The 26,954-nt window shown below is 45.2% G+C and overlaps 1 protein-coding gene across 2 annotated transcripts in view; it reads right to left on the bottom strand.

Moving 5' to 3' along the window:
* TRMT1L (tRNA methyltransferase 1L) overlaps positions 1–26,954 on the bottom strand; it is a 410,259-nt gene that overhangs the window by 220,058 nt on the left and 163,247 nt on the right. For both annotated transcript variants that reach the window (XM_085601513.1, XM_085601514.1), the window contains exons 9-10: positions 12,131–12,210; positions 2,572–2,824 (exon numbers count right to left, since the gene is read on the bottom strand). In XM_085601513.1, the coding sequence (XP_085457639.1) occupies positions 2,572–2,824; positions 12,131–12,210 (333 nt within the window). The remainder of the gene's footprint in view (positions 1–2,571; positions 2,825–12,130; positions 12,211–26,954) is intronic.

The following is a 26,954-nucleotide window of genomic DNA, read 5'->3' as shown; positions in this document are numbered from 1 at the left end:
TGTTGGCCTTGTTGTCCGTGACTATCACCCTGCTGACCCTGCTGGAACGTCTGGTGCGACGCCCCCTGCTGGCTTCCTCCCCGACCGTAGGGTCTCCTCGAGGGATTGCCTCGCCTCATTCCCCTCAGCTGTAGGGCCCCCATGGACCTCGCCGTTTCGTTTTCTTTTTTCAGCTGGGTGAGTTTCTCGTCTACTGTTGCTCCGAACAGTGTCTCTCCGTTGAAGGGGGTGCTAAGGATGTTGTTCTGCACCTCCGGTTTGAATCCCGAGATTCTTAGCCATGCATGTCTCCTCTCGGTGACCCCTATGGCCATTAGTCTTGCCGAAGTCTCTGCTCCGTCCAACGCCGTCTTTCTACAAGAGTTGGCGATGTTTTTACCTTCGTCCACCAGGTGCGAGGCTCTCTGGCGGTACTCTTCGGGGAGGTGCTTTACTAGCTCCCCCATCTCGTCCCAGTGTTGGTACTGGTGCCTATTGAGAAGTGCATTTGAATTCGCCATGCGCCAGTGCATTGCGGCGTTCCTCTCGACTTTTCTTCCTGTGAGGTCTATCCTCCTGCTTTCTTTATCAGGTGGTGGGCCCGATGTTGCTGGTACGTTGGCCCTTCTCCTTGCCGTGGAAGCTATGATGGAGTCGGCGGTGACGCTACCCTTGATGTAAGGGGGGTCCAGGGAAGAGTGCTTATTCTTCTTCTCAGTCCTGGGCGTGATCGAACGGCAGGTCGCTGGTTCCTTGAAGGCTTCTCTCCCCTGATTCATCACACTTTGTAGCATGGGGAGGAATTGGCTCCTCGTCTGGATGGGGAGCAGGGTCTCGAGGAGGAAATCGGCTTTCGGCCTCTCTTCGTCGAGTTTGACGCCGAAGGCTGTCGCTGCGCTCCTGACCACCATATTGTACACCCCGATGTCGTCGGGTGGCGAAGGCCTCGAAGGGTACGTGTCCACGGGCTCCTCTGGGTTTTCGGTGTCGAGATCCTGCCATTCGATGTCGTGGCTGGTAGATGGCGCCGAGCTGTAGAACGACTGCTGGTCTTCTTCCTCGGCTTCGCCTTCATAATAGGTCTCGTCTTCCTCTTCGAGATCTCTCGTCAGCCCCTCGGTGTCGAATTCGTCCTCGACGACGTCCGTCAGTGGAGCCGTTCCTTCATCTTGGCGTCGAACTCCTTCTTCCTTTGAAGGATGTTCTCCATTTCGGCCTCGAGCCGCCTCTTCTTTTTCTCCATCTCGGAGATGCTTTCGGCGTCGACCGCGGGTCTTTTCGACGGAACTTGCGTCGATCGTCCCGTTTCCTGGGTTGTCTTCGACGACCCTTGCCTTTCGGCGTCTTTCGGCACCAGGGAGTCCTTTTCGAAGGATCCGCTCGGCCTCTTGTCCATGGTTCCCCCTTTGGTCGTCGAAGTTTTCGGCGCCGGGGCTCCCTTCGTGGACTTTGACTCTGATTTTCTCGAGTCACCCTCGTGTTTGAGGTATTTTCTGTTTTGAGCTCGACGATTCTCTTACCTCGTCTTCTTTTTTCTTGTCGGTCTCTACGACCGTGAAGTTTTCGGCTGCCTCGGCGACGTTGTCCTCATCGTCCGTGGAGAGGCCCAGATCATAGAGCGACGGGGCCTTACCCTTGCCATCCATGCTGGCGTTGGCTCTTCTCTGCCGATCTCTCACCCGGAGCGTCTTCGGCGCGAAGGCTGAACAGGCGTTGCAGTCCTTACTCTGGTGTTCGACCGGTAGGCAGAGGTTGCAGACCGGATGCTGGTCCTTCTGCGCGAACTTGTGCTGGCAGTTAGGGCAGAACTTGAATGGCGTCTTGTCCATTGCGCTCAGGGCCTCTGAGTGCGCATTCTCCAAGGTCGAAGAAAAAGGCGCAAAACTTCCTTTCTTCGCGCTCCTGATGAAATCTCTTCCTTTCCTGTGATATCTTTGTAGTATTTATCGACGAAACTCGCTTTTCTTTCTTCTTCCTTCGATTGTAATTCTGGAGCTTCCCGATGACGATCCAGACCCAACGGCGGAAAAAAGAATCTGAAGATGGCGCCCCAAAGGTGGGACTTCCGCAGGAAGCACGACGACATCACGAGAGGTGCACCAAATGGTGGGTCGTCGCCGCCCACCTGGGCTACAAAAAGAAAAAAAAAAAAAAAAAAAAAAAAAAAAAAAAAGAACTACGAATCCGGACCCAACCACAAGATCGCGGAATAATGCACAGCATAGTGAATCCAGAAAGATTCACGCTGCAAAAATGTAAATACTGGGCCCGTTGACATTCAATGAGTAGTCAGTGGCAGAACATTTTGTGATATGCACAGACAATACCTTTGCGTAAACCTCTCTTCATTCAGTGCTCTCTGACATTGTGACACTGCGAAGCAGTATGTGAGCAGCGTGGCTAGCATAAAAATCAAACAGTGTACATAATAAAATAATGCTTCAACAGGAAAATGGTGGGCAGAAGCACACAGTCTCCGCACCGAAGTTGCACACTCTTTGGAGCACAAACTTGCATAAAAGGTGGGGGGAGGAGGGGTGCAGAAGAAAGTTTCGGCTGTCAGATTTGGGAGCTATAAATAGGTATACTCACATGAAATCAAAAGCTCTAAGATGCATTAACACATTGGCGTCCATCATGGTGATCTCCACTGAACCCACAGATTCCTCAGTGTCGTCTGCAATGCAATCAGAATCTTCTTCCTCAAAGTCCTTGCTATTTAACACCTTCATATGGTTTAGATGACAGTTTTCCCGGATCATCTCCACTGACTTTAAATTAACGTCATTGATTGTGACTGTCACAGAACTCCCAAGGTTTTTGGCCCACTGGAGTCCCATTATCCCTAAAGTGGAGAACATTCAATATTAGTAATCTGTAGAACAGTGAACTTTATTGATAACTGAACGAAAAGCTATGTAAAAAATGTTTTAAAAGTACCTTTTAGAGAAAGTTGCAAGAATCTCAACAAGTACCTGGTACTAGAGCAACCATTCATAATGAGTAGTATTCAAATGCCAAGTCACCTACATTAAAATAGCAAAACAATAACAAGTTCTAAGCCTATATCCCTTCCGGAGAGTACTAGACTTTAGGGATAATCCACTCAAAAAACATTTTGCATAACACTAACAAAACTCCAAAAAACGACACAGTGAGTGGCCTAAGGTGAAGCTAATCATTTTTTCTTCAGTTTGTATTTACAGAAAAAGGCATAACAACGCCATCTGCCCTTAACAAGCAAGACACCCATCTTGCAGTGCAGATGTCAATTCAAAACCATATCCAATTCTAAACCAAGACAAATTATTAAGGAACCAGTTGGATAGATGTTCTTATTTCTTGTGCCAGATACCCTGAAATCCATCTTACGAAAGCCGGCTGCATTTTAAGAAAAAAAGTAAAGAGTGCGCTAGCAGAACAAAAACTGATAAGAAATAAATTTTGATGAGGTTACCTTGCTTCTATCAGCAAGTAGGATGCATCTGTTTGTGCCCTTGGCAGCAACAACTGTTGTGATGAGTAACATGGCAGGTCCTAGCGTGTCTGCCTCAAAGTCACCTAGGTGCCTCCTGTCCCCATGAACCATGCTTGAAGGCTGACTCAAGCATCATCTTGGTTATTTCCACACCCCTGGAGTAGTAACTGATATGCAGTTGGCTTTTAGTGTCCAGCATCTGCAGTTGTAACATGCCTCGTATGATGCATAACTGCCATATTTGTCCCAAAAATGTCCTCTCTCAAAGTTTAGAAGCGAAGACCAGCAGGTGCATGTTGTGCCCAACAAAATTATGAACAGTTTGCTTCTGTATGAATGTTTGGAGGACAGGATTGCAAAATCAAGATCTGTCTGGGCCAAGAAGATATTGCTACAGTGTAGTTTCTGCACATCAGAGCACCAAAACGGACTGCAATGCTGCAACTAAGGTGTACATTACCATATCTGTGGTGAGTATGAATGAGAGACACTAGAAGATGAAACCAACACCTGGTCCCGAAGGCTCAGTTCCATTTAGGCAGCAAGATCACAATTTGGCACCAAAATGGCTAGCAATTATTGCAGAGTGGCACTTCCTTGAAAATCTATTGTTGATTGAAATTACTGAGCACAGAAGGATCATAATAATGACCCACTGTCGAATAGATTACTGTTGAATTATACAAGTGTATATGAAGGTCTCTGTGCATTTTTGAACTGTCACTGCACGGTCATTGGTGTTTATTACTAGTGGTAATTGTTGACAGGTTACTTTTAGAGCTACATGCATACCAGTCCCATAGCTCCTTGCCATCCTGCCTCCCACAGAGTCACAGTGACCCCTAAGTCACATAACCTGGACTCTCACTTGCACCCCTCTCAAAGCTTGGTGTAGAGTGACAGCTACTTCCTCTCCTTAAACTCGCTTCGCAGAGCATCCATGTATAAAGTGTGAACAAGGCAAAGATGTATTCATGAAGCTTTATCCAGAAATGTCTTCCTGTTTACATAGCAGGTAAAGAAATCATGCCTTCTTTGCCCTTTATCCTATCTTACCTGCCCCTTCTTTTCTCATTAATTCAGATACACTCCTCCATTAGATTTCCTGGGTCTCACCTACACCAGTGGGTTGCACCTTTACTGCTTCTAGGTGAAGTCCATGCTCTATTTACTGAGGCATATATGGTAAACCTTGGTTAGCCCCGGCACAGATTCTGAGTGGTACCCCATAGACTCTCTACTGAGGTGTTTGCGAATCTCCTCGGCTTGTGCGTGGTTGCAATATATCTTTTACATATGTGTTCATCTCAACCACAACGGGTGGCACAAAACAGACCCTCAACTGAGTTGTCTGAATTTTACTAGGCTGCACCTTCACCACCTCTCGCTGGACACCATGGACCTCATATTGAGGTCTTGGTGGTTTGAGTTTCCACTGCTTCTGGGTGGATCCCTGTTGGAAGGGACTCTATATATAGTGTACCAAAAAGAAGTGCACTGTGTAGAGTCTCCAGGTTTCCCTTACAAGTGTACAGGTGCTTGCTTTAAACTCCAGATGCTCTATTTGTGGTAGTGTGGTCGAGCAGCCTTAGACTAATTAGAGGGGAGTGTTAGGCATTTGTTCCACACACTGAGTCAATGAATGATACACACACTCAATAAGTAAATCTGACACAAATTTGTAAAAATAACACAGATTTCTATGTATGTTAGATATCAAGATCGTCGGCATCAGGTAAGTACATTTTATGTTAGCGATTTTCAGAAACACAGAAAAATAAAGCTGTCAGATTTGAGGCATGAGCCTCGAACGCAGTAATATTATCCTATGGGAGAAACATACACAGCATAGGGTTACTTGCAAATGGCTTACAGGGCTGCTCTTCTGGACTTAAGGTAAGTAGGGGCCAAGTTCCAAGAAAGCACTAACAGTTCAAGCTTACCTGCACTGGGGACTCCGAGTGCAGAGGTGTGTTTCACAGTGGTAGCCTCAAACCCTACAAGTTGAAGCCATTGGGGATCAGCAACTGCAAAGAAAGGCTGCAAGTGGGGGACTTGGGGACCAGACTGGCAGAACCCAAAGGAGGGCTCCACTCTACAGGATCTCAGGGACACAGTCAGTTTTAATGGACTCAGGATTGAGGTCTCAGGTGCATAGGTTTTTGTCCGATGAGCTTGAGGATCTCACAGTTTTCAGTGCACCTCTGGCAGAGTGAAAAGTAACACAGCAAGACGCCTTTTGGCTTGGAGCTGGCCTCTCTCAAAGTCCCTCGACATGCAGGTAAGTTTTGGCATGGGTGAACACAAACAAGCCTTGGTGCTTGCAACGTGCTCTGGTACCCCGGATATTGGTGCAGGGAACCTCTGGGGTGGATCAGCGTCTCTAAGGCTGGATGGATTGACAGGGCTGACCTCCTGGACACTCGGTGATCTTCTACTTGACTGCTGCTGCGTTGGTGGAACCGGTGGTCAGCAGATCGGTGAACCAGACTGTGCGGTTGGTGCATGCAGGCATGCGATTCCTCCACTTCAAGGGAGATGCTGGCTGGTTGGCGAAGTACTGGCAGCCCTCCAAAGCTTTGGGAGGATGCACAGCAGCAGGACAAGTTGGGTCATTACAATCGTCGGGAAAGGAGCAGGCAGGCCGGGTTTGATGCCAAGTCCACCACTAGTCCACAGTTCTCACGTTCTTTGGCTCTTCTTAGTCAGTTGAATCTGAGTTCCTGGTGTCAGGGGGCCAGCTAAATACTGAATTTAGGGCTGTTAGGGGGAGTGAAGGGTAGTAGCCAATGGGCTAATTACCCCTGGGGTCACTACATCCCCTATAGGAAAACTTCCAGTGGGGAGTGGGCAGAACCATGTGCCAGAGTTCCTAATTCCACCAAAAACAAGATGGTGGAACCCTTATTTCATGGAACACATCAGGTATCCCAACCTAGGGGTGTGAATGCCTGGCAGTGCAACACGTCTACTTGCATACCTAATTTTCCTCCTGTCCTGGTGCCAAATGGGACTCAGGGCTGGTGGTGGTATCTCTCATGTCTGAGGGAAGCCAAGGTCACATATATCAGAGGTGGCAGGTGTTTGAAGCTCCAGACCTTGATATGCTAAATCACTAGCCATCCTGCAGGAGGACGTGTTAACACCTTCTCCAGAGCAGGCTTTGTTGCTTGGCCTCCAAGAGCATAATGGGCTCCCACCTACAGGTGGTCAGAAACTCTTCTGTGGTGGCAAGCTGGATGATACCAAACAGCACACTAGAGGACTAGTAGGTTTCAGGGGGAACTTCTAAGGAGCCCTCTGGGTGCATATCATAAATCCAATACGGAGATCAGTATGGATTTATTAAGACAAGGTGTTTGATACCAAACATAATAGGTTTCAATGAAGCCATCATGTAGCTGGCTAAATTTTAATGACCAGTCCCCAGTACATGTACTTAAGATGGCGTACCTGTTCACTTGCAATGTCTAGGAATCGAACCAGACATCACAGGGGCATATCTGCTCAAGCAGATATGTCCTCAAATGTAATATAATGCAACTTGCCTTGGGGCTCTACGGCCTTCTGTAGGGGTGGTTTACATATATTCCAAGCAGTGTCTGTGGGCATGGCACACAGAGTGTGTGCCATGCTTTAAAAACCGTCTGCACCATTTCCTGTATCCTGCAATGACAGACTGCATGCGTTTGTGTGGGAGTCCCTTGGGGTGTCACAATAGATGCTGCAGCCCTTAGGGACCCTCTTTAGTACTCATGCCTTAGGTACCAGGGGTACCATTTACTAGGGACTTACCGGGGTGCTAAAGTTCTTGCCATTTGGTGGATAAGTGAACATTTTACCTTGTTTTAAGGAACGCGCACTGGCACTGGGGATTTGGTTAGCAGGAGCCCAGTGTGCCTTCAGTCAAAACTGCATCAGTACCAGGCAAAACGTGGGGGTGGCCATGACAAAGAGAGGCACTTTCCTACAATCCCATGAGGTTTAAAACTCTACTACTTCTGCGTAGTACACAGTAGAACTGCAGCTGAGCGGTTTGTGAATTTCACTGGGTTGTATCTTTACCCCTTCTAGGTAAAACCCCACACCGCCTCCAGAGGTGTTGGGTTGTGCCTCCCACCTCCCTTTCTATTTAATCTAAATACATTCCTTCCAAATGTGTCCCAAATCTCACCCACACAGATAGCCTGCACCTACCTCCTGTTTTGGGTGCATCCCAGCAAATCTTCTACAGACATCTGTAGGCAGCACCTCCACCTCTACTGGGTGGTACAGCATAGATCACTACACAGATTACCATGGACACTATCCATAGTAGGGAACTAGAGGCTGAGGGGCCTCACGGGTGAGCTGGCCTCCAATCACAACTGTTAAACACAGCTATGCCACATGAGAAACCATCTAAACCAATGCTACACCTTACAACAGCCTATCTCTGGGCATACAGAAAAATGTGACAGGATGTCCTCACACACCACCTGGTGTCATGCGTCACCATAGGTCTCTCCACGCTCTTCAAAAACCCGGTTCGATGAAGAGCGGGCCAACACCTGGAGATCAGGGAGGTACTTCTAACTAAGTATGGACCCATGACATAGTGTAATTAAAAATGTGATGTGCCAAACTAACCTTCATATTAAATCCACGTTGGTTTTTAATATAAGTTTACCATACTGCTGCTCCACGGTCATAACGACGCAGCAGCAGCCCAGGAAGAGGTCTATGGGCTACAGAGGGTCGGTTCTGTCTCCCCACCAAGTGAGAAGACGCCAGGACCAACCGGAGCCGCACAGCACTACTACCTGGGGTATTGGACCCCCTGTAGTAACCAAGGCCTATTTAAGTCCAGTCTGGACTGCAACAGCACCGAGACCGAGCAGCTGTCGAGGGACATCAGCACTGCAGAGACCCATTTCCAGAGTGGCCTAGCTGTCCTGGTTTTTGCTCCGGCAAGACCAACAACCGCAAGGCCCTGCGGCGCACCAGCCCAGTCGACCAAACTCCTCCACACTCGAGCGCCCCAGCCCGAGTTAACTGAGAATCGACTGTGCTACCTTTCTCCCAGGATCATTGTGAACCGAGCCACCAGTTGGAAGCTCCCGGACTTGTCCCTAAGTCCCCTTGTGTAGCCTGTTTTAGGTTCCCTTCCCACCCCCTTCGTTGTAGTATGTAAGGCTATCAACAAAACTAGCTCCTCTGCACCAGGACGCCCAGGGAAGGTAAACTCTACCTGCTGGTAGTAGTTTGGACCTTACCCCCTATCACCTTAAGTCTTGTAGGGGACCCCGGAAACCTACTGCAAGTACCTGTATACAGTATATGCCTTTTTCTCCCATAGGAAAGTATAACGTGTTAAACGCATTTAAAATGACTATTTTACTTACCTGTGAAATTCAATATTTTAAAAAGTACTTACCTGATAACAGAGTTCTTGGTATCAAAATTTATATAAAACTACGTTTTTTTTCTAAATAGGTCTGGGATTTATTCTTTGAGTGTGTGTCTCATTTATTACCTCTGTGAGTACAACAAATGGTTATTATTACCCTCCGATAAGCCTAAACTGCTCGCCCACACTACCACAAAAGAGAGCATTTAGTGTTAGCATCTTTCTCTTCGTAAACCAATAAGGGCTGACTGGATTCTCTACACAGTGTACCTTGTTTTGATCCCTTATTTAGAGAGCCAGCTTCCTACAGTCAGTTTGGTTCACAAGCCTCCTGTGGCTCTATGGCTTCCTAAGTGTTAATTTTAGGTAGCAGTGTACAACATACACTAAACATGCCAGATTAGATCCACCTCCAAATTCTTTTATTTTAGAACTATAATGCAGCACTGCTGTGACTGTTGTTAAGAAGGTTTTGAACTTGCACACTATTAGCTTCTGTGCAAGAAAGTAAAATGTAGCCCTTCACGGGTCAGAAATCTGATTTTTAAGATGGACACTGCAGCCAACATTACCCTGCCTGCTTCAACCCACCATTAACCAGTTTGTCTAGCTTGTTTTTATCTACAGCGGCATCCATTTATTTCAGCATAGTCTGGCCTTTGACTTAGTTTTCTCATCATTTAGGTCTCCTTCCAGATTTCCTTGTAGCAAGACAGAAAGGGGTACCCTACTTAATTCAGCTTTGTATGTGGAGCTGAATACTTTTTTTTTTTAAATTACAATGTATTAGTTGTCTCGCGGTTGCTTCTGGCTAGACAGCCTTACACAAATAATTAATGTACAATCTTACTCAGTTTTTCCTAAAATCATGATTTTTGTTCTCATTAGGAGGGAAATGTACATTTTATTTACACTTGATTACACTGCATCCAAGTAGAGGGAAAAGCTAATTGCACTCGATTAGGCACACTTCTCTCCGTGTAATTACTAGTTGCAAGTAAATTGAACCACCAAACCTTAGGCTCTTTTGTGCAGACTATGCCTATTTTCATTGGAAATTCCTAGATTGGGTCCAAAAATAAAAAATGGACACTACACAGATGAAATTTTGTCTAGGGGTTACTGTCTGAATTATGGCCAAATTCTGATTAAGTCCCTTGGAATCAGCCAGAGGTCCAAGAGGGATCTAGGTTCCCAAAACTGCCAGCCCACAAGCCACACACAGGTGCGTTAAAGTATTCAGTCAACCCTGGTGGAAGAATTTAACTTCATACTTTGAAGAAATTATGAAGTAAGAAAATGTCAAGTGGGACCAATGAAGGGACTCAGTCTGTACCAGTCCTCTAGGAGTTATAATATATGGTTATGCAGGAGCACTCCGTGAACGTTGGACATCTGACTGTAAATGAATCAATGTACGAGCAATGGGAAAAGTACCAATAACAAACCAGCCTGAAAATGACACTTCTGAAGGTCAAACAGGTTATCTTCAGAAAGTGCTTAATCTATGAATAAATAAGTGCCAGGGCTGAAGTCGGGAGGCCAGTGAAGCTTGCACCACACACTGCCCCTGCCATGCTGCTACCGATAGTAACAAAACCATCACACTCCTACTACAAGTGGGACAATTCATACTATTCCAGGCCCCCAATGCTATAAGAATGGCTTGGGAAGCATGTAGTAGTAATTTTTAATGCATATTGAATTAATAATTGACTGTTGCTCTCGTCCTCTCTGTATTAACCAGCCAGTGCCACCTTGTGGCAGACTGTAGTAAGCCCAGCTGTTGACAATTAAGTACCGGTGCCGAGCACCGGAAACCACAGGCTCAAATTAAGCACTATACAAAATTAAGTTGGGTTGATTTCACCTCCAGGTGACTGGATGGTGAAAGAGGTAAAATGCTCATTTTTAGTAGAATTGTAAGAATGTTTGGAAAGAGGGTATTTCATAACTTGTACCTTTTAAGACTTAGGTTTTTGAGCTTTGTAACTTGGAGGAAAGGGACATATTTGTATTGTTAACTTTGTAAGAAAGGCCAGATAGTTTTTGCTAAGTTTTGCCAATTCTTTTCCCAATTGTATTTGTTGCAACGGTCTAAGGAACCAACAGATGTATTGTTAATTTGGATGACACACTCCTCTCCTATCTTGTATGTAATAACAGTACTTTCAACAAGTCACCCTTCTCTCTAACTGATTTTAAAGTAGACACGTTAAATTGGCATTTATTGGTACTACTTTATCCAGTTTTTTCACTGGGCCAACTATTTTGTTTTGCGTGGAGTAGCTGGTTTCAAACGTTTGCATTTCCAAGCTTAACTTTCCAACAGTCCACTCAAGGAGCGTATCTGGGGGCCACAAACGATACAGTAGAGTAGCTGAAACGGATTCATGCAATATTTAAGGTTGGATCGGACTTCTAAACTTTAATACTTGAAGTCTTGTTAAGTCTCAAAGCGATGTCATACAGGTATTCCAGCTGATTAATGCCACGACACTCACCTATTGACTGTAGAACGATGAAACATTGTGTAGACTGGTGGAATCTGAAACCGAGGCCTTCATGTTACATAAAGGAATCTGCAGTGAATGCATTATTTCACTGAACTATCTCATCATCTTGAGAGTGAAAAAAGGTTAGCATTGGAGTGTTATGAAAAATAGGATGTAAACAGCAGTTTAGTTAAATAATATATGACTCTTGAAGGTTAACGTATCTGTCAAGTCACAGACCGGAAAACATTCAAACTTTACCTGCAATTATTTACAGATGTTATTTTAAAGGGGAATGTATGTACTAAGTGCTCAATTAATTATGTGATTCTACAAGATACAATAAACCAAAATATAAATTACTACAGCAACCACCTAAGACCTAGACCCTCTTTCTAAGATATATACAGTCATTAAAAAAATACCTGACGGGCGATGGGATGCGGATGTCTAATTTGTCAAATAACTGCACTATTGGACGCTAAAGGTTTTGTGGAACAAACCAACATACACAATAATAGTGAAGGAGGGCAAACTCATTTAAAAAAGAGGAACAGTGCAATGGATGGAGTAGGTGCAGGTGATAGGTGGAAATAGTAGAGAAGGAGATGCAAAAAGTGAGGCTACGGATGGCTTTTATGGAGGAAATACACTGAGTGATATTGGGGCAGCCACAGGAAGGGGCATTATAGGGCTTTGGTCAGCTGTTAATGCAAATATTGCACCCAAGGGGAAGACTTGAAGATGTCATTGTTTCAGCACAACTGAATCAACTACGTTTTCACTTACCAGTTGACCCAAAGGCATCCAGGCATTCTAAGGGCTGTCGTTCTTGTGCCAAGACGGCTAAAGCACAGAATATCAACTGCCTGGAAAACAAAAATAAAATCAAACAAAAGTATGGCGCAAGCATGTTCACAACTATATGCAAATCTAGTACTTTAGAAAAAAAATGTAATTTTCTGTGCAGCAGCAAAGTCGAAAAAGTGCTCAAGAATATCATGCTAGCTGATTACTATGAGCCACTGAATTAAGTACTGTGGAACAGAGGCCGAAAACCTTGAACCCAGATGGCTCCTCGTGTTTCTCTTACCAATGATCAGAAGCGGAGAAAAACACCCTCTCACAGGAATGGATAAAGCATCCACAGATGAAGAATATATTTTGGGTGGGTGAAATGCTCAACAATTTGGGCTTAGGATTTGCAAAAAATGTTTTTCATTTTTTGTAATACCTTATAGTTACTCAAAGTAAACCCCGTCACAGTTTTTCAAAGATCATGGTTTTATCAAAGATAATGTTTTTATTGTAGAGGACCTCAAACAGAGCACTTTACATGGAAGAATACAGATCGCAAATGGCTGAGTGAATGTGACAGAATGCACTAGAAAAAGGGAGTGCTGCACTGGAGGAGGGAAGCGGTCTAGTTGAGAATAGATAACAGAAACCAAAGTTTAAGGGGACAGATGGAAACGAGAAGTTAGGATACAGCAGTCTGCTTTCACATGATTCCATGCATACCTACACAAAGACACATTGGTATGTTACACATTTTAAGATTCTACCCTTAAGTAGTCCTTCTCAGTGCCCGTAAATTGACTTCAGATAGTGCCTTAAACAGTTAAGATCCACCTGGTCTGTGAAGCACACATCTTGAAAAGGGATACATATATTGTTCTCATCTCTCAACCTATCCCAATTCTACTAGTCTTCTGAAGCATCCATTTGTATTACTACTAAACAGAATGCCACAAAAAATATTGAAATCATAGGGAAATAATGCGATTTGCACAGATTCACACATCATTCAATCAGTGCCATTATAAAAAAATCTGTTTGATAGCTACTTTTAGACAAATGATCTTTAACTGGCTCTGTCCTACTTTTGTGAATTGTAATAGTTATGTATAATAAAGGGGGAGGGGTGGGGGGGGGGGGGACTGCCAGCTCACTGTAAAGCAAAGAGTTACCCCCCTCCTTGTGGACAATATCTTGGGTTTAGCCGATGTCCAGATGTATCTGCTCTACTTTCTCATCCTGAAAAATTCCTCAGCTCTACATCATATGAGTTCTAAACTCAAGATGGATTTGGAGAGATTGGGGAATTAGGATGTAGCCAACAGGAGTCTCATCTAGGATACTGGTTTCTCTGGTTTAAAAATGTAGTCATTTTTGTTAAATAACTTTCTCAGCTTTAAGTATCATCATGTTGCATGTTCTATATCTACAAATATAAACTGTACATACATTTGCTTCCAAATACTTTACACTCAACTTGGGGCCTGGATGAAAGATTTGTAGCCAAGACTGACCACCACAGCAAAAAACCTGGGCACAGTCTTGCTTTTGAAGCTTATTGTTTTTTTAAACTTTCCACATAAAAACCTTCATCTATGTTTTACTTTGTTAGATTACCCCTTATTATCTTCCTGTAGCCAACTCTCAATTCTAAAAATTCTGGGAGACTATATCTCAAGGGGTTCTTATTGCTTTCGATACACGGAAATAAGAACATCATACTTCTGAACATATTTGACTTTGCTAAAAGCGGCAATAAACAAATGTGTTTTTTGGAGTCCCATACATTAGCCTGCCTAACCAACATATTACTAGTTCATCAAGGAGGTATTTAATCCTTCCTATAACAGATCCCACCGGAAATACTCTATTATGTTCTCTGAAAACTATAACCACTGTGTAATTTCATCCTGGTGTGTTCATGTTCCCAAAGTAATTGAAAGGCTTCTATCTCATTTTTCTGGGTATCTGGAAGACTGGAACATAAAAATACACATCTTGCAAGTCCATAGCACCTTTCCGTGCCTCTTGCTGGATTAGTGGACTATTTTGATGTAGCTTCTACATTCTGATAGTCTCTGTATTTACCCTGTTGGATCAGAATACTTGCTTCAAGACAATTGTTCGTGCCACAAAGTACCTTGAGTTAATGCCTTTTCTTGTGCATTTGCAGCACTCTCTCTTTGATTGCTTTTGTTTTAAAAGGAGCATTTTCAGCAGCACTTCTCTGAGGTGATCTAATTTGCACCTTGTGGGGTCTACATTTGATGGCAATGATTTCAGCCCCTGAGAGGAGCCACTCTTAGCAATAGATCAAACGCATTTCTGTTTAAGTTTTGCCACTCTACCAGATATGTAACAATGTCTCATCAACTGAGTCGGCAATGCTGAAGTGAAATAGGAAAGTGATTGTTTAGATGAATTCGGTGTGGGGGTGTTATCTGCAGCTAAGAAGAGTTTACCTCATCTCTCCCCTCAAGCGCTGATGTTGATGGCAATGCAACCTCTGGTGGGGCTGTTTTTTCAAATAGTGCTGGTAGCAATGCTGGTGAACAAGCTGATGTAATCAATAAAGAATCTGCATTGAAAGCGAGTGAAACTTAGTCTTACCATTGCTTTTGATCTGTGCACCTCATTGCCAAATTTAAAAAGAAAATTTGTTTGCTGGATAACCGCTTCAACTTAGTGAGAAGTAGCCATGGCAAACATGACATGGATAGGCCATGGCATTATCCAGAGGCTGGCGGGTCTGCTACATCCGGCGAGAAGATGGTATCTTGGTTCAAGGCAATTCCAAGAATTATTGTCAAATCCCCTTGGGGAGAGTAGCTGAGATCAACTGACTGCATCCCATATTTAATGGATGCATCTGTGTAACAATGCAGTCAAACAAACAGTTGTGATTATAGTTGCAGATGCAGAGCAGATGGTTTTCCTGCTTTATACATTTAAAGGGTTTCTTTGCTGGTGGGAAATTATCATTCCCCCATATCTTTTCGCCATATCTTTTCCTTACACTAAAACAATCATAGGATCTGGTGGGAGATCCACTCATAAGAATCCTGGTCATTCGCTGTCAGGCAATAATACTTGACCATGCAAAGTCTAGCAAAGTCTTGCTAGATTGATGCAAATAGGTCATTTAATGCATTTAAAAGACCCAAATCTACTGGCATGAAAAGTCTGGTAAGTGCTCCATGCTGCAGTGCTTCATAAACAAGCATTACAAATGCAATTGGTCTCACCTTTTATTAAGTTTAAGCCATTTGCTTTGCTATACAATACCATTAGAAAAGCAAATGGCTTCAACTTAATCAAAGGCGAGACCTATTGAATTTTCAAAGCTTGTTTACCCTGTACCTAATACGCTTTGTGTCCAGGTCAAAAAGACTAAATATTTGTGTGTGTTCCTGCTGTCCCTCTATCTTTTGGGGTCTAAACATCCACTTCCAATTTTCAGAATGTTGACCTTAATGTTCTAGTCTTTTCATTCTTCTGCCATCTATTTACAAAAAATCTCGCTTTGTACAGGAACAAGAAGTGAACTGAAATTCGAAGTTACACGAAGTTTAGGTGTTTCTGTGGACTAATGCATACATTAATGAATCAGCTGTAGTGGTGTATGCCTAGCTGAGTGGTCAAGGTTTGAAACTTGGTGGAGTCACTCCGTCTTTAATCCTTTTGAGATGGTTAAACGAATACCACAGATAATGAAAATCTGTTATTGAATTTTAAAAAAGCATTGGAGTATTGATAACACATTGCTTACTCTAGTATTGTATATGGCCAATCCTGCAAAATCAAGTCATAAAATCAGCAACATAACGCTCCACCTATATCCAGCTGCCGGGCAACTGTTAAGTTATTGACCTACAATGCATGCAACCAACCACTAAGGCCCTTCAAACACCTCTGATCCGAAATCCTTAATCAATACCTCTATGAATAACCAGAACACTATCTGAATGTCATCATCAACTCTGACTTAACCATCAATGGTAATTTGCGAACTACGTGGATATGTAAGCCTCAGACAACAGACAGTGCTACAAGGCCACACTAATGGCAGAATGGGCACTACACAAATTTCAGTTACAATGCACTATGGTGGAAATTGCCACAAAAGTACATAGCCAGAGGTCCAAATGAATAAGGAACTGCCATGTTCAGATTAAGATCTCGCCTGAAGAAATGATTTTACAGTAATCAGTGTCTCGCTCCAAACTCTTTCACTGAAGGTCTTACAAGATGACATAGCCCCAGCTTATTGATCAGCTAACTTTGCTTCCAGCAAGAGCAGCGCTGAATGCCATGTACAGAAAAAATGCACAAGGACACAAAAAAAAGACTCAGAAAAGGAGACAAAGGGGGTAAGATAATACTGAAGTAGCTGCCTTTACGCTGCCAGACTAATGAATCTGTTATATGGATTCACTTGAAAAAATTAATTTTGTACATCAAAATCGCCGCTAGAATACACACCAACGTGAGACATGTGAGAACAAGTGTGACCACACCTTAAAAGGCACTGGGAAGCAGAACTACAAGTATGGTATGGGGCCACAACAGAACAACATGAACAGGGTCTCACATCTACAATTTATACCGAGCAAAAGCGTTTTGAAATGGAAGTCCACCGAGAGGGTCATTCCTGCCCAAATAGGATGCAGTATTATTTCCAAGGCCTCTTTTCACGGTCTGAAAATAAGTTCTAAGACAGTAAGTGTAACTGTTTGTAACCACTGCTACCAACAGGGATTGTGTGCTCAAACGTACAGTGCTTTCCAGAAAGGTAACTGAACATTTCATTTTTTTCAGGAAGAATGTCAGCACTTAAAAACACTGGTTTCATACACCGTAATTAATCATAGACCTCAATGTCTATAAATAAAAACATCCCAAAAGTTTAGTAGGCACTGAAAAGACTCCTGTCAACAAAAACAACCATAAAAAAGCGTATATGACCAGTCAAGTGTAGCTGTAGGTACTTTGAAAAAAAAAGTCAATGGACACACTCAGCTGACAAGTGGTGGGATAATGTTGTGTAACACTACAAACTAAATGAACTATCGTTTTAAAGCAGATTTTGTCTTAGACTGGGTGTTCAAATTAAATAGTGAATTGCACAATAACTTTGCACATAAAATAATTATCAAAAAATCAAATCGGTTGTTATGGAGCTCAACAGGGTGCCCCCATAGTTGTTTCGTTGATCAGTTTTAGAAATACGATCTTCTTAACGAGGGATCGGACATGAGCACAAAAGACTGCAAATCTTGTCAAGAGCCATAAATTGGATGCATATTTCACAGGAGATCAGCATTTTAGTCTGAATAGGCTTTAGGTTGGACAATAAATTGTGCGCTCTTCTCTCCGTCCAAAAACAGCAAATGTTTCCTTACAAGTAACATTATACCACATATGCTTGATATGTATGAAAAAACGTGAGATTGATTCGGTAAAATAACTAACCATGTGCATCATTTGTGTTCGTATAAAGTTAAACAAGAAACATACCTACCTTCACCCATAAACACAATCGTGAGAAATGTTTTCCTAAATCCTGTATTTGTGGTGATGTGTATATGAAAAGAGGGAACTCCTCTTGTGGCGCTCTGCTTCCCTCACAAGCCCGCAGCGATTACCGTCTTGGAGCTGGAGACGTCAACAAAGTCCACGCTGCCAGTGCATGCCCTGCGCCTCGGCCAACCAGCGAGTGACGCTAATAAATTACCAACATTAACTCGTGTGTTTTTTAATTTACTTTTCACCGGGCAATACTGAACCGCATGGTTTTAAGTTGACACTAACTGTAACAATCAACTTAAACAAATGTCTTCTGTTTTATTGAGCCAAATGAAAATGTATTTAAGGTAAATGCCATCTTTGCAGCCAACACCGCTAAATGACATTTAGTGGCAGATACATACGAAAACAGACGCTTGAAAACAAACGCCGAGCATGCTGACAATTCAGTGAAACAAGCACCATACACGGCTTATTTTCTCACTAGTGCTAGTTCTCCCCGTGTTGAGAAATAGAGTGCGCGATTACTAAATGTAACTGCAGTTACACCTGGACATTTAAACGTGTAATGATATTAAATTGTGACTGCGTCTTTTTGATGAGAAAGGGCATCATTGTGTCCACAAATAAGGCTGTAGCACTTCACAGAATGCAAGGGTCAGAATTGTAAAAGTTGTATGCCAAGCGCTACATTTGGTTTCAAACACACACTGAGCCCCGACGTGAAGAGGGATAACGCCCCCATTACGTTGGCAGGGAAAAAGCTTTGAAGAGAATTCAAATATCAAAACAAACATTATATTTGCGGCAACTCAAGCGGCTAGAAAAGACAACGACGCACCAACTTTAATTAGCTGCACATATGGTCGCAGATGTTTGTTCGTCGTAGAACAATATAGCCGACACTGCTCCAACAAAACAACGAGCCATTTCAGCGCACAACACACAGAAAAACAAGCTCTCTGCTTTGGCAAAGGCAGCCGCTTGTTTATAATTGCATCGCGCTTTCACTTTAAGTGGAAGCGCGATGCAAAAATAAACACGCGGCTGCCTTTGCCAAGGGCGAATGATAACAAAAAAGTGCGTAGCGGTTAATTAGAAGACACTGTCTCCTGCTGCCAGTAAGAGATCCAATCCCGCTGGGCTTGGATAAAAGGAGACAGGGTGGCAACAATCAGCGAGTGACATGCCATCGGTGCAATCATTGCACTGCCTTTGGCATAATTCGTGACGCAAAACGATGCGCACAAATCAAAACTTAAGGCGGAGCTGGGATGAGGCTTCTGGAATCTTATCGATTCCAAGAAGCCTCGTAAGACAAGAACAGCGCATGCGCTGCTTACGTCAGGCCGAGACCTAAAAAGTGTCAGTCTCCATTATAAATCAGCAACATAAGCATATTTGCACGAAGTGCTAGTACAGGCCCCTTGAGGGACGTGCTGCCATTCTGCCAGCTCAGAGTCCCACTGCATGGAAACGCAGCACATTTCCAGAGGTGCCAAATCCACTAGTTTGATGCCCAAGAGATGGTAGACACCAGAGCTGTGCACATCTATACATCCTGATATAAACAGACGGATGTTGACCTTGTAAAAGGAATATGCTACTTACCAGTATGCATCTGTTCTTGGCATGTAGAGCTGCAGATCTATACACTGTGCACAGCTTGCCATCTGGTGTTGGGCCCGGATGTTTGCAGTTTGTTTTTCCTCTTGGAAAGTCTTTGGAAGTCACGAGGTTGGTGACTCCTCCTTTGGTTCGTATTGCGCATGGGCTTCGGCTCCATCCTCAAATTGTTTTTCGCCAGCAGGGAAAGATGGAGCGTAGTGATAACAGTAAAGAAACCCATGTGTGTAGTATCTAAATAAGATAGACTGGAACGGATACAGGTAGCCGGGTGGGCGTGTATAGATCTGCAGCTCTACATACCAAGAACAGATGCATACTGGTAAGTAGCATATTCCGTTCGAGGCATATGAGCTGCAGATTATACACTGTGCATAGATTATATAGCAGTACCCAAACCTAGCGGCGACCACCGGCATCCGTTGTAGTTGTTTGGAACAGTGTTTTTAGTACAGCCTGGCCCACACTAGCTTGTTGCTTGGCTTGCACATCTACACAGTAATGTTTTGTGAAAGTGTGCGGTGTTGACCATGTCGCTGCTTTGCAGATGTCATCTAGTGGTATGTTTCCTAGGAAAGCCATAGAAGCCCCTATCTTCCTTGTAGAGTGGGCTTTAGGGGGAACAGATAGCGTTCGTTTTGCTTTGTGGTAGCAAATCTGTATGCATTTTACAATCCACCTAGCTATCCCTGATTTAGAAATAGGGTTGCCTTTATGTGGTGGAGAGAAGGAGACAAATAGCTGTTGGGTTTTCCTGAAAGGTTGTGTCCTTTGGATGTAGTAAAGTAACGCCCTTTTTACATCCAGTGTGTGTAAAGCCCTTTCCGCAACGGTTTGAGGTTGTGAGAAAAAGACTGGTAATTCTACCGACTGGTTTAGATGGAATGGAGAAATGACTTTGGGTAGAAATTTTGGGTTGGTGCGGAGTACAACCTTGTTCTGATGCATTTGAAGAAAAGGTTCTTGTATAGTGAGTGCTTGTATTTCACTAACCCTTCTGAGGGAAGTGATGGCCACTAGAAAAGCTGTTTTCCATGTGAGAAATTGGAGCTCACATTTATGTAAAGGTTCGAAAGGGGGTCCCATTAACCGTGTGAGAACTATATTCAAGTTCCAGACAGGTGAGGGTGGTAATCTGGGTGGAATTACTCTTTTGAGGCCTTCCATAAAGGCCTTGATGGCAGGCACTTTGAAAAGTGATAGGTGCTGCCTGTTTTGTAAATAAGCAGCAATTGCAGCGCGGTGTAACCGAATGGAAGTATATGCTAGGTTACACCTTTGTAGATGGAGTAAGTAACATATAATGTGCTGTATGGATACATTTAAAGGATTGATTGTGTTGTTGTGGCAGTAAACAACAAATCTTTTCCACTTTGCAGCATAGCATGCCCTAGTAGTAGGGCGTCTAGCTTCCCTGATAATACTCATGCAATCAGGGGGAAGATTAAGGTATCCGAATTCTAGGACCTTAGGAGCCAGATCACAAGGTTGAGCTGAGCTGGGTCCGGGTGCCTGATCTCTCCATGGTTCTGGGTTAGGAGGCATGGTGAGAGGTGTAGCTTTTGGTGTGGTACTACTGAGAGTTCCAGCAGTGTGGTGTACCACGGTTGTCTGGCCCATGTTGGAGCTACTAGGATCAGTGTTAGGGAATGCTGTTGTAGCTTTCGCACCACTAATGGAATTAGTGGGAGAGGTGGAAAAGCATATGCAAATTTGTTTGACCAGTTCATCCATATCGCATTGCCTTTGGACAATGGGTGTGGATATCTGGCGGCGAAGCTTGGGCATTTTTTGTTTTCGTGGGTGGCGAATAGGTCTATGTGTGGATGCCCCCACTTCTGAAAGAACGGGTGAAGAACCTGTGGGTGAAGTTCCCACTCGTGGATCTGCTGCGTCTGTCTGCTGAGCAGATCTGCCACGGTGTTTTGGACTCCTGGGACATGTTGGGCCAGGAGAAAGATCTTTTGTGGAATTGCCCATCTCCATATGCTCTGTGCTAATTGAGAGAGCTGTGGAGAGTGTGTGCCCCCCTGTTTTTTAATATAGTACATGGCAGTCATGTTGTCTGTGCGAATGAGGACTGCCTTGCCTGAAATCTGCGTCTGGAAGGATTTTAGGACGAGGAAGATTGCCAGTAACTCCAGATGGTTGATGTGGAGTAACTTCTGTTGCGGCGTCCATGTGCCCTGTGCTGCGAGATGTAACAGATGAGCTCCCCAGCCGGAGAGCGATGAGTCTGTTGTTAGTATTTGTGGAACCCGGTCCAGGAACGGTCGTCCTCTGGAAAGGTTTGTGGTGTTCCACCACTGCAGAGAGCGATGGGTGCGACTGTCTACCAACACCAGATCTGTCAGTTGCCCCTGGGCCTGGTTCCACTGGCGCGCTAAGCACTCTTGGAGTGGACGCATCTGGAGTCCTGCATGGGGCACTATAAAGATGCAAGAGGCCATCATCCCTATCAGTTGCATAAACACTCTTGCTGGGAGAGTGTGTTGACATAAGAATTTTTGACGCAGAGCCTGTATTTTTGCAATCCTCGCAGGATTGGGATAGGCTATGGCTTTCGAGGTGTCTATGGTGGCACCGAGGTATTGTTTTGTGTGTGAAGGAACCAGGTGGGATTTTTGATGGTTCACCGTGAAACCTAGCTGGTGAAGTAGTTGGACTGTAGCGGCGGTATGTTGCACACATTGTTCGTAGGACATGGCTTTTATTAGCCAGTCGTCCAGATACGGGAAGACGTTAATGTGCTGTCTTCTGAGGTGTGCCGCCACTACTGCTAGGCACTTGGTGAATACCCTTGGTGCTGTTGTTACCCCGAACGGGAGCACCTTGAACTGGTAGTGTTGCCCCGTCCACCACAAATCTGAGGTACTTTCTGTAAGACTGGTGTACTGGGATTTGAAAGTATGCGTCTTTCAAGTCCAGAGTGGTGAGAAAATCGTTCTGGGAGAGAAGTGGGAGAACCTGTTGAAGGGTTACCATGTGAAAATGGTCTGAATGTATGTAAGTGTTTAGAGGTCTGAGATCTAGGATAGGTCGTAGAGTCTCATCTGTCTTTGGAATCAGAAAGTACAGGGAGTAGACCCCTAAATTTTGTTGATTTATGGAGACCTGTTCTATGGCTCCTTTTTGCAGGAGGGAGATCACCTCCTGTTTTAGTAGCGCAGTGTGTTCTTGAGACATAGGGCGGTGCCTGGGTGGAATGTTTGGGGGAGTAGATGTTAATTCTAGGCAATACCCTGACTGAATAATTTGTGTCACCCATCTGTCTGAGGTGATTGTCTCCCAGATATGAAGGAAATGTTGTAGTCTGCCCCCGACCGGAGTGGAATGGTCTGGAGGGAGCGGGGAAAAGTCATTGGGCAGGAGGTGTGGCAGAGTGGGCGGTATTTGTCTTGCCTCTGCCCGTATTATTATTGCCTCTGTATCCGCCTCTTTGATAACCCTTTGTGAAGGTAGATTGAGGAGGGGATTTGTAGGACGTGGATGCACTATCCGAGGAGTAGCCTCTGCCCGTGCCCCAAAAGGAAGAGCGGCGAAAAGAGCGCCTGGGAGTATGTGACTGCAGGGCTCCCATGGATTTCGCCGTGTCAGTATCTTTCTTCATCTTTGAGGGCTTCATCAACTTTGGGGCCAAATAGATGATCTTGGTCGAATGGGTGGTTTAATATAGAGGCTTGTACCTCAGGTTTAAAACCTGAAACTCTGAGCCAGGCATGGCGACGGAGAAGGACACTGGTGTTTATGGCCCTGGAGGCTGTATCTGCTGCATCTAGGGCACAGCGTATCGAGGTATTAGTTATTGTTTTTCCCTCTTGAATCAATTCATTAGCCCTAGTCTTGTACTTTTCAGGGAGATGGTGCATGATGTTCTCTAGCTCATCATAATGCGCCCTGTCGTATCGGGCCAACAGCGCTTGCGTATTGGCGATACGCCATATATTGGCGGCTTGTGACGCAGTGCGCTTCCCTGGCGCGTCTAGAAGCTTGGACAGGTGGTGGTGCTTCGCCCGACGCCTGAGAATTAGAGCGTTTCCTAGCTGTAGATACCACTAGGGAATCCAATGGTGCAGGGCCTTTAATGTATGAAGGGTCTGTGGGGGCGGCTTTGTATTTCTTCTCTATACGAGGGTTTAGGACCCTGGCCCTGACTGGGTCTTTAAAAACCTCAGGTGCATGTTTAATTACGCCCTTTAACATAGGTAGAATGGCAGTAGACCTATGTGCATCGTCGAAGGTGTCTACGAGAAAATCTTCCTCCACTGGGTCAGTATGTAACCCCACCCCGTGGTAATGTGCCGCCTTTTGTAACAAGTGGTGAAAGCCTAAGGAATCTTCCGGTGGGGATGGCCTAGATGGGTAAAGGTCATCCTGTGGGACATCTGGGATGTCCGGATTGTTATAGTCGTCCCATGGGTCTGGAGATCCAGTAGGGGTGGGGTCTTGTGGCACATCTGCTGGATCATAATAAGGGTCTCCCAAATCGTCTGGGATAGGAGACAAGGTGGGGGAACGATGAGGCGGAGGGGGTGGAGGTGGGGAGAGTGGAGGAGGTGGGGAAGGCACCCTGAAAGGAGAGGTAGCAATGTCTTTCCTTTTTGGAGGTGGAGGTGGAGCTGGTTTGTCCAAGTGTCTCTTTTTTGAAGACAATGTCAAGTGTCCAGTCTTTGGATCCTTGGTGAGTGTTTTTTGCAGAGGATCCGGTGTGAAAAGTTCCTGCGACACTGGTTGTTCGGTCAGCGCCGAAGTTTTCGGGGCCGACGGCTTTTTAGGCTTATCTAAGCCGTGCTTCTTTGGAACCTCCGATTTTTTGCTCGGTGCCGAAGAAGGCTTCGGCATGGGAATGTCGGTGCCGAGGGCCTTGTGATGTTTGGTCGGCGCCGAAAGAGTAGGCTTCGACACCGAAGGCTTTGGTGCCGGGTTCGGTGTGGAGGTGGAGGCCGATTTTTTCTTCGGTGCCGAAGGGTGTTTTTCGGCACCGGTGGTCGGCTGGCTCGAGACCGAGCTGCCGGAAGCCTTAATAGGCTTCTTTACCGGGCCTGAAGGTGGGGTGTGAGAAGCAGTGTCCTTGGTCTTGCCTAGGCCCGGGGGCGAAGGTGTGACCGGAGCCTTTTTCGGTATCGGCGTGGGCGGGGGTATTGTACTCACGACCCGCTGCGCCGGGGTGATGTCCTCCACATCTGAGTCGTCGGCCTCGGAAGCGCTGACGAGGTCGTCGTCCTCCTGTTCGATGTTTTGCTGTCCTGGAGCTTCGACGTCATCCCCGAAGATGTCGACTAGAGCGGAGGTCCAGGAGTGCGCCATGTTGCGTCTATCCCGTCCATCTCGAATAGTCTTTTTAGAGCGAAAAGACTTGCAGGCGGGACAGTCTCGGGCCTCGTGTTCTGGGGAGAGGCAGAGGTTGCACACCTCATGAAGATCGGTGTGGGGGAACTTGGACCCACATCGAGGGCACTTCTTGAAGGGAGTTCTTTCCATCAGCCGAGACCGGAGCTGGAATAGGCCCGAAGGCCGCCGTCGCCGGCCGGAATCGAAGAAGTGCCGAAGAGAAGGTGATTAAGATGATTTATTATCTGAATGAGCTCGATGAGCGAGGATTTTTGCGTCAATTGTTGAACTGGAAAAGTTCGGAACCGGAGCGCGAAGTATTACATCCGAGCCCGATGGCGGAAAAAAACAATCTGAGGATGGAGCCGGAGCCCATGCGCAATACGAACCAAAGGAGGAGTCACCAACCTCGTGACTTCCAAAGACTTTCCAAGAGGAAAAACAAACTGCAAACATCCGGGCCCAACACCAGATGGCGAGCTATGCACAGTGTATAATCTGCAGCTCATATGCCTCGAACATAAAACTTAGCACGCCAATCGAATCTTTACCACTTATTAGCGATCTCCGGAATAGACCTTTGATCAAACCACTCGCTGTGTAGAAAGGATGAGGTCACCCTGTAACTAGGCAGTCAATTGCCAGGGCCCAAGGGGTCCTGAACGGCGAGGGGACCAGGAAATAGGCCAGGCCTGACGTAACTCAGGTAAGCGTTCATGCAGAAGGTATGACCCCAAAACCTATGATGTACTGATAGGACAATGTAGTATGGAGCAGTCAAGAGCCTCCAGAGGACTAGGAAACAAGTTCAGCCATTAACACCACAATGACTCGGGAGTGACCGCTGATGCAAAGCTGAAGAACGCAACCCATGCTGTAATGTGGTAGAAGCTGCATAAAAGACATACAATACAGCCTTGCAAGACAGCGCCATTTTGGGATTAGGTGATCTTCAGGCCAGGGAGCGGAGGAGTGTTGAGCAGCCCAAACCACAACACCCAAACAGCTGCGCACAGGAAGGCCTGCAAAGAACTAACCTGCCCCTACTGAGCGTGCAGCCAAAACACCATGTGCCTAGTCCTGTCTGTGCTGGCACCTACAGTCCCATTATGTGAAAAGCATATTTTGTATAAAAAGTGATAACTGCCAAACCAGCTTACCGAGTTATGGAGGCATTGTCTGTATTAGAGTGCAGAAAAAAATACAAGGGTGGTATCTCAGTTCCCTGGGACATAGCAGTATCTATGTCTAAAGACCATAGGCATGCGTTTTACTGTATTTTGTTCATGTTAAGTAAATTATATCGATAGTAAGAGGTGAACCTCAGTTTGCAAGGAGTGGGGGAAGGAGGCTATGTACAATTATACCCATTAAGACAATCCAAGTTTGGAGGTTAACGCCATGATGTCATGGATGTGGTGTGCATTATCATACAGCATTTTGTTTCCAGATCGATGTGGCCACCAGCATAAGGGCAAGGACCGGTGGAAAGAGCGAGACATACACCATAGGGAACCGGTGCAGGGACGCACCAGTGCCATAGGACAGCCTGGCCTGCACCTTGGTGCTGGGGGATAGCTCATCGCTCAGGAGATAGTGGTTGAATGAGGGGGTTGTGCGGTCGGACGACTGCTGCAAGATTTATGAGAAAAAAACATTTTAAAAAAGCAAAACCTCCTTAAAATAAAAATAAAAAATCTTAAAACCTCGATCAGAAACGGCTAAATGTAAGCATTTACACACAGTTACTAAATATAGGTGTAGCAACAGTTACGTAGCAACAGGGGTGGATAGCAAGAAGGTGAACCACCCGCACCACAGAAAGGGGACATTACGCAAACTAATGGATGCTAATTGGGGGGGGGGGGGGGGGGGGGGGAGTGCACGTGTGCGGGAAAAAACATGGTGCCTAATGTATACCACGGCCAAAGGGCAAGAAACAAACATACAGCAGGTCAGAGTTTCTGGAAGGAAACACAGCAGTCCAATGATGACAACCTCATAGCACAGACTCGCTCAAGCACACATTTCCAGGCATGCCGAGCAGAACGGGATGAACGCGAGTATGTTGTTCCTGTGACAGGGGCAGCCTGTGCATTCGATCTTCGACCACCTGAAAAGAACGGGTCTGTGCACACGGTGTACCGCTGGGGCCAATGTTTGTATTTGAAGCAAATGTTTCTTAATGGAAGCAAGAAAACACGGGGGCGCAAAGTGCCACAGTCCAATGGAAAGAGTATACATTGCATTTATTGGCAATTAACTCTGTATGTCGTTTAACAAAATTAACAAGCGCTCGCCAGGCATCCGCTGTTTATTTTTGCATCGCTCT

The sequence above is a fragment of the Triturus cristatus genome, chromosome 4_2, assembly GCF_964204655.1.
Source record: "Triturus cristatus chromosome 4_2, aTriCri1.1, whole genome shotgun sequence".
Classification (NCBI taxonomy): Eukaryota; Metazoa; Chordata; class Amphibia; order Caudata; family Salamandridae; genus Triturus; species Triturus cristatus.
Note: the sequence above shows the minus strand (reverse complement) of the source record. Positions and strands in the feature narration are given on the sequence as shown.